We start from the raw sequence: 12,279 nt of genomic DNA, 5'->3' as shown, positions 1-12,279 counted from the left end.
GGCCTGGGACAAATTCTCTGTTTTTCTTTTAGGATATTTATTCAGAACCTCCTGTTTTTTCGTGATGTGGATGAACGAGGAGAACAAGAAGCCATTTTTTTTTGCACATAGAATTAATAAATTAATGACATGATAACCGTTTAGGGAATTGTAATCTCTGAGAAACCACTTGGAGATGCTTGTGAACCAGCTGAAGCCCTTCTTAGTGCTTCAGGAAATAGCAAAAAGAGATTCCTCATTATGATTTTGTGCTGCTGAAAAGTGATTTTCCACACAGGAAACATTAAAAAAAACCCCGCAACCCAACCTGTACAGTGATGTTGCAAGGGGACTTAATTTAGATCTGGCCAGTACTGCTGCTGATAGGTGTTGGGGGGAGTTAGAGTCCTGCCCATCCACCAGGCTTGACCCCCATATCCTCAGACCAATACCCTTCACTTCCAGAGAAAAGGGAGTTAGTGACCACCCTCTTCCTCTTCTTCCAAGCTCCCCTCCTCTACTACCTGTAGTATCCTTGCAGCAGCTACTAGTCAGGAATGGAGATCTTGCCCAGTATTGGTAGTCCTGACCTGGATAGCCCAGGCAAACCTGATTTCATCAGAAACTGGAAACTAAGCTGGGGCGACCCTGGTTAGTACTTGGATGGGAGACCTCCAGGAATATGAGGGTCATGATGCAGAGGCAGGCAGTGGCAAACCACCTCCAACCATCTCTTGCCTGGCTGCCAGATAATCCTAGGATCCCCTGGCTATGCAGTACATAATACAGCAGCAGTTCACCACTGTCTCCCCCTGCACAATTGCCAGCTAGCAGCAAGAAGGCAAACTGGTGAACTGACACCCATCCTGGCTGCTGCTGAAGCTCATGAGCTTAGCAGCTCTTGCAGTGCTGGCAGGGTTTAAGTCTTGTTAAGAGAATAACTCCTCTACTGCTTCAACAGCTCAATGTTAATTGCCTAACTAATTACTTCCTTTCAGTCTTAGTGCCCTTATATTTACGAATAGATCTTTTATCAGTTCCTTTGCCAGAAATGAAGAGGACTTTAATTACTCCTTTCTACTTTGCAGCAGAAGTGGTTAATTAACTAAGTAACATACAATTAGATGATGAAAAAAAATAATACACTTTGTATCCAAAGAGACATGCAGTTATTAAATCTCTCTCTGCTGCATAAATGAACTGATTATTTGTTAAAGATATTAATTAGCTGTCTGTCGACCTTACAGAACTCAAGGCAGCTTACAATGTAAATAAAATGCACAAAATAGAATGTGGTAAAAATCCATTCCTAAATGGGGTATTGTGGGCACCACAAGTGAAGAGGATATAGTTAAGTAAGCATAATTGTAATCCATGTCAGGAGGATAGATTATAAATATAATGTAAAATAAATTTAAAACAAGACAAGAAAGACTTTGCCTACAAGGTGTACCTGTTTTTTTCTCTAATTTCCCTTTGCCTACAAGGTGTACCTGTTTTTATTATGTATTATTCCAGTTTTGGGCTTGTGCAACTATGAAAACCAAATACTGAATAATCCACTTTTGCTGCAAAAATGAAAAAAATGATCTGTTAAAGAATGTCATGTCAGGCACAGGCAAGAAGAATGTACAGAAGAAATGCCTCAACGGAGCTTTGACATGTTACGTATAGATAGCCAGTGGGGGGAAATTGCCCCAAAATTGGGCCAGGAGGGGGGTGGGACGGTGGAAAGAGACATGAAAGCAACACAGAAAACACTGCAATACAATAAGCTGATTACACTGTTGTCTGGCTTGCATGAATAAATCATGGTGGTTCCAGAGTAAATGATAGTATGTATGCAATCATAGCATGTAGGCACAAAGGTCTGCTGAGAGGCTGGGGCTGCAGGAGACAGTTTAGGATTCTTTGGCATGCTGTGTCAACAAAATGGTGGCTGCCCAGATGAAATAATTCTGCTTTTTTAAGCAGACAGGTTTTGTTGTTGTTTGTAGAACACTGAAGATTATACATAGGCATCATTGCCCTTGATTGTGCACACTTACCTTGCTATTGTCCTTGGTAAATCAGTCTGTTTAATTTGTTTTAAATGTATGTGCCCAGCCTTAGTGATCTTTGAGCAACTTGCCAATGAGAGGCTTTTTATATTTTTGTAATGCTTCAACCACCTTTTAAAAAGCATGCCATGAGGAAAAATGACATTAGTATGTAAATTACAAGGCCTGGGTGTTCACCCCTTAAGCTTCTGTTTTCAGTTGTGGTGGCATGGATGTATGGAAACAGGCTGGGTCTATATCACACCCTGATGTGTGGTACACTAGACATCTCATTGAACTACATAGGTAAACTAATGTCTCCCTCACCCAGACATTCTCTCAATTGCTCTCACCTTGATGTCTCCAGAAGTTGGTTTGCTGCTGGCATTGTTTTCAACATTCTGGAAGCCTGGGAGGTAGTTAAAGGTGGCACGTTGATCGTCCATCCGCCGGCTCTGTGTGTTTACCAGCATTTCCATTAAATGGTCCATCTCTGGTGGTGTGCTGGGGCTGTCACCTGTCCAAGGAACATAGGTCAGGAGAGGAAAATACACAGGGGTAATTCAGCAATAATGTTGCCATTCCTTTTCTTGGCATCAGAATTTGTATATGTCCCAGTCTCTGAGTTGGGAGATGCCTGGAGACTTAGGTGGTGGAGCTGGGGGTGGGCAGGATTTGGGGCGGGGAGGGACCTAAGTGAAGTATAATGCTGTGGACTCCACCCTCCAAAGCAGCCTTTTTGTCTGGGGGAACTGATCCCTGTAGTCTAGAAAGGAATTATAATTCCAGGGGATCCCTAGGTCCCACTTCAGGATTGGCATCCCTATGTAGCTCCAAATGTTCCTGTGCCCCATTTAGCGCTATTTGTTGTTGTTAGGTGCGAAGTCGTGTCCGACCCATCGTGACAATGATCCTCCGGGCCTTCCTGTCCTCTACCATTCCCCGGAGTCCATTTAAGTTTGCACCTACTGCTTCAGTGACTCCATCCAGCCCCCTCATTCTCTGTCGTTCGCTTCTTCTTTTGCTCTCGATCGCTCCCAGCATTAGGCTCTTCTCCAGGGAGTTCTTCCTTCTCATGAGGTGGCCAAAGTATTTGAGTTTCATCTTCAGGATCTGGCCTTCTGAGGAGCAGGCAGGGCTGACCTCCTCTAGGACTGATCAGTTTGTTCGCCTTGCAGTCCAAGGGACTTGCAAGAGTCTTCTCCAGCACCAGAGTTCAAAAGCCTCAATTCTTTGACGCTCGGCCTTCCTTATGGTCCAACTTTCACAGCCATACATTGCAACTGGGAATACCATAGCCTTGACTAAATGCACTTTTGTTGGCAGGGTGATGTCTCTACTTTTTAGGATATTGTCTAGATTTGCCATAGCTTTCCTCCCCAGGAGCAAGCGTCTTTTAATTTCTTTGCTGCAGTCCCCATCTGCAGTGATCTTGGAGCCCAGGAAAATAAATTCTGTCACTATCTCCATTTCTTCCCCATCCATTCGCCAGGAATGGAGAGGGTCGGATGCCATGATCTTAATTTTCTTGATGTTGAGCTTCAAGCCAACTTTTGCACTCTCCTCCTTCACCCGCATCAAGAGGCTCTTTAGTTCCTCTTCGCTTTCTGCCATTAGAGTGGTATCATCTGCATATCTGAGGTTGTTGATATTTCTCCCTGCAATCTTGATCCCAATTTGTGACTCCTCTAACCCCGCCTTTCTCATGAGCTATTAGCTTTCTATAATTAAAATTTCACAAAATTGGATAATATTCCATTAGTATATGATCTCAAGTAATTCTTTTATTTGCATAAGATTGCTCTGTGGATTCTGACACAGGAAGTTGTTTTTGTTAAGAATCAAGCTTGTGATTCTTACCGAGCAAGCAATGTCAAAATTCTATGTTTAGCTGAGAATCCTACAGATTATATTCAGAGCTGGCAAATAATCTAGGTGGACCTCTGCTAGTGGGGAAGGTGGGAGGAGGTAGGCAGAGTCAAAAGCTTTGCTAGCTCTTGCCGGCCATGCAGTCTCCAAACAAGCAGTTCTTGAACTCCCCCCCCCCCCCCGTTGAACTCACTGTTCTCAAGGTCACTCACTATTCTCAGGGTCTGGGCTGTTCTTGCTGTGTACGATCTGAATGTCACATCGTTGCTCATCCATACGCCCGCTCTGTACATGGGTAAGCAGATCAAAGAATCCTTCCTGTTCTGGGGAGCCAGTCTGAAATGGAAAAATAAAAATTGGAGACAAGTTTAAGTGTGTAAAATGAATATGTGGACAAAGGAGAGTAAGACTGGGTGGAAAGCCCTATTCATGATCTACAACTGTTGTGAGATGTGACTAGAGCCTCCATTTCTATATATTTATTTATTTGATTTATATACTGGCCTCTCTCGGATTCATCATTTCAGGGCAGCAAACATCATAGTCACGTTACATTCCATCACAATATAAAATAGATTAGTTTAAAATTTAAAATTACACTTTAAAAAGCTATCAGAGTCAGTGATACACAGTATTTACAGCATTGCAATACAACAATGAAATAAGAGGGGTCGAAGGGTTAGAGGGACAGGGGAGAAGATATAGGTCCCAATTGGCCTCATCCATGGGCCCAGCAGAAGAGCTCCATCTTGCAGGCTCTGTGAACAGTAGCTAGTTCCATCAGGGCCCTGATCTCTCTGGGGTGCTCATTTCACCAGGCAGGAGGTCAAGGCCAAACAGGGATGCTCAACTGGTTGGTGTTACAAGATCGTGTGAGAACCCAGGCAGCTGCGTTTTGGACCAGCTGTAATTTCTGGAGAAGAAGAAGAAGAAGAGTTGGTTCTTATATGCCACTTTTCCCTACCCGAAGGAGGCTCAAAGTGGCTTACAATGGCCTTCCTATTCCTCTCCCCACAACAGACACCCTGTGGGGTGGGTGAGGCTGAGAGAGCCCTGATATCACTGCCCGGTCAGAACAATTTTATCAGTGCCGTGGCGAGCTCAAGGTCACCCAGCTGGCTGCATGTGGGGGAGCGCAGAATCGAACCTGGCATGCCAGATTAGAAGTCCGCATTCCTAACCACTACACCAAACAGCAGGGACGAGGGTAGGCCCATGTAGAGTGACTTGCAGTAATCGAGTCTGGAGGTAACTGTTGCATGGATCACAGTGGCTAGGTGTTCTGGGGCCAGGTAGGGCACTAGTAGCATTCTTATGGCTATGCCAAAACGTTAAACTCTGGAGAATTATTGTTGAAAAATGGCAATTCGACATAGGGGTGTACACACGTCTCGCTTCTGAAGAACTTCCATTAAAAAATTCCAGGACATTACACTACATATAATTATTATAACTGGAATTTTTAATACTAGATTCTGAAAAACGTTAATGTCTCCAGATAACCAGGAGAGAACTGGGAAAAAGAAACATCTAGATACTATTTATCAAATGTGCCCCCTATCTGTGGATACAATCCACAGACTGAAGTCCTACTAAGCAGATTTTTCTGTAAACTTGAGTGACCCTGCCCAAGTTAGCAGAAAAATCTGAAATCTTTAAAAAGTGCATGGGTGTGTGTGTTTAAATTTCCCCCAATGTAAAATACCTCTGTCATTGATTGCCAGAGCTCAGGCGCTGTGCTGGGCCTAGGCTGGGGGACAGGGAGGTGCACTGAGTCCAACAGTGGTGGCAGCACTGTCCAAGGGCCCCACTGGACATGCTGTCACCAGTGGTGCAGTCTGAGAACCATGCTGGGCCTACTGCCTCCACTGGTGCAGCCCAGGACTTGTGATGCTCCTGGTGAGAAAGGTTCTGTGGGATTCCCCCCTCCCCCGGCAAGTACAGCAGGTCCACACTTTTATTTCTTAATTAAATTATCTCTTAAAAGGCAAATGCCTAAATGTACTATATTCAGTTTGGTTGTCCTGCATCCAGAAAATAGATTTCGATAACTGGTTTGGACTCATTCATGTTGTTTTATCTATTTTCGCTATCGTACTGTACACTTTAGTTACAAGTAGTCTTTTTTTTGTTTTTAAAATCTTTTATTCTTATTTAACACACTTTAAATTCTCTTGAGTTTCTTACCATTTTTAAAAATTATCTACATTTGTTTACCATATGTAGAACGATTCTCCCTCTCAACGGGAGAATTCCCGGAGGGATTAAAAGAGGCAGTGGTATACCTGTTGCTCAAAAAACCATCCTTGGCTCCACAGGAGTTTGACAACTACCACCCTGTCTCACATCTAGCGTTTCTGGGGAAGTTTCTTGAAAGGGCTGCTGTGAGCCAAATATCAGCATTCCTGGATGAAACTTTAGTCCTTGACCCATCCCAGTCAGGTTTCTGGCCTTATCCTTGATTCGGAAGCTACAACTGGTGCAGAACGCCACGGCCAGGATTCTCATAAATAAACCATGGAGATCCCACATCCGGCCTATACTCCAACAACTCAGCTGGCTCCCAAGGGCCAGAGCCTTCTCAATCCTGTTCCCCACCTGGTGGAACGAGCTCCCTGAAGAGATCAGGGCCCTGTCCAAACTCTCACAATTTCGCAGGGCCTGCAAAATGGAGCTCTTCCACCAGGCATCTACTTGAGGCTGACCAGCCCAAAAACACCTACTACCCCCCCCCAGACACCCCCTCCCATGACCGAATAATCTGACCAACCCAAAGCTGTCTCAATGTTCCTGTTTAAATATTATTCTGGTTGACATGTTACGATTGTTATGTGTTGCAGTGTTCTATGTAATTACCCCATGATGTTATATGTAAACCGCCCAGAGCTGTATGGAAGGGTGGTATAAAAATCCAAAACAAACAAACAAATGTCAGGGTGGATGGAAACTCAGGGCTTCCTGATCATAGATAATGGCTCTATTCAGACCATATAGCAAGCATGCATCGGTCAGGAGCAGAACCTCCATCTGTATTCCATTTATACACTTCGGGTGTATGAAAAGGACTAGTGATTTGCCTAGTTATCTAGTGACCTTGTGCCTGATATAGTATTTTAACTAGGGACTTCCTAGCCCATGGTTCACACACATAAATCACTAGACCAGTTCTAGCAGAGAACAATAACTCAATAATGTTTTTTAAAAACTCAAAGCTTTTTTGCTAGTTATCTTTTGGAGCTTTGATTTTATGTTCTCAGGAAAAGAAGGAAATGCTAAGAAAATATCTGGCATCTACACCTGTGATTTTGAGCTACAGTAGATGGGGTTGAGAGGCTTCCATGGATCTGAGGATGTTTTGGCTTTGTTCGCTGACTGCTGGGCATGCCAGAATGAAACAAATGGGAAGAAAATCCAATCAGACTCTCGTTCTCTTAAGTGATGAGTTACGGAGAAATAAGGATGAAGAGACATATTGTAGAAGCTGGTTTTGGAGAGCTAATGGGACAGAAAATCTAAAAACAGCTGGAGCAGGGGGGGTGGACTGTCTTTATTATGGAAATGCACAGCATTCCTTTGGAATTAGTATAATTTCTGTAGCACTAAAGTATAGCTGATTTGGTACTCAGGCATGACTCACACAGATTGTGAGGCAGAAAATACTATTAGTGCCCCCTTTGACAAGAAAAATAAAGTAATAAACAAAACAATATTGTTGATACTTTAATAATGAGCCGAAATCAATCTTCGGAAGTGGGCTACCTCAGCTTGCCTAATGGAAGCGGACATATATAACTGGAACTGAAAATTTGGTTCAGATGTTAACATCATAACTAGATCAACAGTGCCTCCTCAAAAGGCTTCTGTAAAGGGCTGTGTCCCTCAATTCTTATCATACTACTATCCAAGGAATCCTTTCCATATTGAGGCAAATTTCTTGCATGGCTATATCTTCAGTATAGAACATTGCATGTTTACTGACTTGAGCATTAAATGCACATGGATATCTTTCATCATGTGTACCTATAATGGAAACCCACATCTAATTGGGGCTTTCCGATGCATGTCAGCAGGGGGAAACAGGCGTGTGTGTTCCATCATATGTTATGACACAAATGTGGGGTTCACCAATATTCCACGCAGAAATGATATCTGGACAGGAAATTTATGTGGGAAGCTGCCTCTGCAACAAAAATGCTCAAACGAAAAAAGGAGACCCTAAAATTTGTTAGTACACACAGAGAGCAACTCATCCCCATCTCTGAATTTTAGATACTCCTGCTTAGTGTAGGTCTTCCCATATCAGATTTGAAAGCCCTATTTTCTCTTATTGCAAGTTCTTATTCACAATCATTTTAATGGTCTTTTTTTTAAAGACTATATAGTCAAATGAAAAACTCCTTCAATCCTGCAAAGCCTGTCTCTCTGTTCTCAGATCACTTTGGATTTTGGATTAAAATGATAAGATGGTATTCAGCTTCAAGATATTAAAGGAACTATAAGATGGTTTTAGTGCATGAAGCAAGTGAGTATAAGAGCAAGCACATGGATGAGCCCTGTCTCCACATACTTACTTGAAGAACAAAATTTGAGTCCAGTGGCATGTTTAAGACCAACAAAGGTTGTCTGATTTTCTCATGGGAGCCTGTCCCATGGCTTAACTATTCTTAACAAGAACTTGCTTGTTCCTTACGAGGGATGCCTGATGAACACCCACCTCTTTGATTCACATCCTGTTCAGTAGAAGCAAATACTGAACTGACTTTTCAACAGAAGGTTTGATACTGGCTGTTCTGAGTTTTCCAGGCTGTGGGGCCGCATCTAATAATTTTAGTCTCTGACACTTCATCAGTAACTGTGGCTGGCATCTTCAGAAGGAGAACAACAGCAAGATGGGAATCTCTCCATGCCAAAGTGTGGAATGTGTGAACAGTTGCTGGGCATCTTATTTACTTCTTGGTGTATTTAAATCAAAGTACAAGGCTTTGTGTGCATGCGCACTTTGTCAGATACATGTGACAAAAGCTTATACTTTGAATAAAACTTTGTTGGTCTTAAAGGTGCCACTGGACTCCAAAGTTTGAGTTTATCTTGTTGAGGTTTACTTTTATGCTGTAACCCGCTACAAGATGATTTTTCTAGAACAGTGGGTAATAAATTGAACAAATACATAAAATAAATTACTAGAAGCCATACTTGGGGCTAATATGTGACTACAACAATGTAATTTATACTCTTTTTTTTAAGGGTATAGGTTGTATATCCAAGGTATACCCATTTTGTGGCATCTGGATGTAAGGCTGTAAACCCCAGTGTTCAAATTCTGACCAATGGAATGAAACTCAAGAGCAGCTGGCATAGTTTCTACTCACACATATATTTGTACCTTGTTTGTGCAGGGCTGAGTTTGTTCTCTAGCCAAGCCACCTTAGTGAGGCCAGTAAGTGGACACCAACTAACTGAAGGCTTGATTCCAGTCACTGGTTGTACAGTAGACAATGGGCACTGTCTTGTAGACACCTGGTGGCCAGGTTCCAGACAAGCTCCTGGAGCAATGGCACAGGGTCTTGTTTTGGACTTGTCCCCCATAGTCTTTGGAAGGCTCAGCCCTGGTGCAAAGCTAAAGTGGCTCAGCACAGCTCCCTTCCCCCCAAAACGCATCTTGATTAAGGAGCTAGGTAACAGTGCTGGGTAAATTTAGTGCCAGTAGCAAACGTGTACATTTGGTCATGATATGACAGCTTCAACTTAATTTTTCTAAATATGAGAAAAGTGTATATAGAAAATACGGTTTATTGTTTCTGCCTAGAGCCAAACAGACATTTTCGAAATCTGTGACAAGGCTTGGGGAAATTCCATTTGAGTTCATTACCTGCCTTCGTTTTGACTAGGGTATAATTTGGTTGTAGACTTGTTGCCATGAGTGTTTAGGAGGACATGTTTTCCTATATGTGTGTGTCTGTGTGAACAGAGTCCATTTTCCAATCCAAGGCCAAATTCAGATTATGATAATCTGAGTTTAAGGAGGCTACCTTCCTTCTAGTGCCAACTGCTCCTGCCCTAAAGGAGCAACTGGTTTGGTTCTAAACCCGACTTAAGAATGTCTGACTTCTGTTCCTTGGCCACATATGACTAGCAGATAGGTTTATCATCCTCCATGTAAGGCTTGTAGTTCTCTTTAGTCTATAGAGATCAGTTCCACATGACAAAATGGCAACTTTGGAGGGTGACTCTATGGTGTCACATAACCTGGTGAATTCTCCCCCTCAATTCCACCTCAGCACCAGGCAAACATGCTTGCAGAAAGAAGCTGGACTTGTGTTTACGTGATGGAGGGGAAAAGAGAAAAATAACAAAATGGTGGCATTGTGGAAACAGATATGTGTGACAGCTCTTATCTGAGTAGCCTTTGGTACATCTTGAGACTTGTTGTTTCACACATAAAAAAATTTAATCCAGTAAAATCTGTGACAACTTGTATCTCATTTTAATGCTGTAGACTGTTGAATATGTGTTGTATGGAAACATTTTTCCCTCTTGGGGCTCTTGGGGGGGGGGAGTTCCCACCTGCCCCTCCCCGGGCTGCAAAGGCCTGGTGCAGCCTGCTCAAGTCTCAGTGGGCTGCAAAAGCAGCCCCTGAGACTTGGGCATGCCGTACCAGGCCTTTGTGGCCAAGGGGGGAGGGTAGGAAGGGGGGCTGCCTGGAGCGGCCTGCTGAAGCCTCGGCGGGCCACTAAAGGGAGGGTGAGTGGGGTGGTGGTGGCATGGCATAGCTTACTGAATTGATTGTGGTAGGTACTTAGGCAAGCCTGGATGAATCAATGGCTTGTGATGAGCAAGGAAGGGGAGGTGAGGGTATGGTGAGATGAGGGTATGGTGGAATCCAGGCCAGGACATCACTGGATATTCCTATGCTGTCCTCTCTAGAACCTGGCAGGCTGGGGAAGCCAAGGCAGGTTGCAAGGAGGGAGCATAGCCTGCCCAGATATGAGGAAAGTCAGCATATGTCACTCCAGGCAGACAGACAGCTTCACGTATACACACAGGACTAAAGGGCTGGCAGGCAGTGCTGGAAGAGCCTCTCAATGGGCCAGGCAGGTGACTCAGCAGAGCCTCCATCATACAGTGCCCAGGGCAAGTGCCATAACTGCCATACCAGGGATACACCTCTGGTCTTGAAAGACCAACCTAGGCCAGGATGTTTTGTATACTTCTCTACCTTCTTTCTTAACAAGTGCTTTCATGAAGGTTGAAGCCATAAGATTCCCAAATCCTTATCCCCAGTTGCATTCAAGGCAGTGTGGTGATTAAGAGCAGTGGACTTTAATCTGGTTAACCAGCTAATTTACTGCTGTTGGTTTCCCCCTAAAAACTGGCCATGTACTTGTTCTCTGCTTTGTGACTCACAGAAGGAAAGGATTCTCCTGAGCTTTAAGTATATCAAACCTGGTTTAGATTTTTTTTAAATTTATTCAAAATGAGTATTCCCTACCTAAATGCATCCCACACTACCTTATGAGTAAGCTCTGTGAGCTTGAACTATTACTGTTAAGTGCAAAATGGGCTTCCCCCTGCCTTGCCCATTGCATGTGTCCTCTTTCTTAGCTCCATCCACAGACTGATATCCCCCCACACCTGTGAATTTCACCAGGATTAAAAAGAGCATTGGATGAGACAGTGGGGGTTATGGAAGGAAACGGAGATGTCAATTTTAAATTGTATTATGTTTTAAATGTGATGTTATATGTTGTGAGCTGCCCTAAGCCTGCTTACAGGGAGGGGAAGCCTAGAAATTAAAAGTCTAAAATAAAAATGAGGGGTCAAAAATACAGCCTAGGGTGAGATGTCATATGTAGAATAATCTTGCCCTTCCTGCCCTAGACGTTTAAGGAACACTTTTGGAAAAGGATAGCATTAAAATGTCTTTCATACATGCAAACACATATATACAAACCAGATGCAAAAGGTCATTCTCCAGAAAATGATCTTACATCATACCATTAAACACATTTGTGAACATATTCACATGCATGTGTGTATATACACTCTTGTATCAACTAGACACACACCTTTTAAAAATTCTGCATTACAACAAATAACAATCAAGAACAATTCAAAACTGAGCAGTCTGAGTGACCATGTGAAAGGGTTTCAAATATTTTATCATCTATTCTTTTCAAGTTTTATTTTTCTACATTGGCCATGCTGTCTTCTCCCAGGAAACGCTGCCCCAGTTTCTCTCCCTTCTAGGACTTAGCTTTTTCCTATTCCTTTGTCTGCCCAGAAGGGGATTCCTGTTCCTAGGTCCCAGGTAAGGTTCCATAATAAAAACAATGCTTTTCCTTTAGAGAAATATCCTGATAGCTTTGTCCCCTGAGCAAGTTTTTACTACCAT

The 12,279-nt window shown here is 43.1% G+C and overlaps 1 protein-coding gene across 1 annotated transcript in view; it reads right to left on the bottom strand.

Moving 5' to 3' along the window:
- Positions 1 to 12,279, bottom strand: part of PCP2 (Purkinje cell protein 2) — a 30,338-nt gene that overhangs the window by 5,921 nt on the left and 12,138 nt on the right. Inside the window, exons 2-3 of the mRNA XM_077327407.1 lie at positions 4,100 to 4,223; positions 2,372 to 2,535 (exon numbers count right to left, since the gene is read on the bottom strand). Of these exons, the coding sequence (XP_077183522.1) occupies positions 2,372 to 2,535; positions 4,100 to 4,223 (288 nt within the window). The remainder of the gene's footprint in view (positions 1 to 2,371; positions 2,536 to 4,099; positions 4,224 to 12,279) is intronic.

Source organism: Paroedura picta, chromosome 3 (genome assembly GCF_049243985.1).
Source record: "Paroedura picta isolate Pp20150507F chromosome 3, Ppicta_v3.0, whole genome shotgun sequence".
Taxonomy (NCBI): Eukaryota; Metazoa; Chordata; class Lepidosauria; order Squamata; family Gekkonidae; genus Paroedura; species Paroedura picta.
The sequence above is the reverse complement of the archived record's forward strand: the minus strand, read 5'-3'. Positions and strand labels throughout refer to the sequence as shown.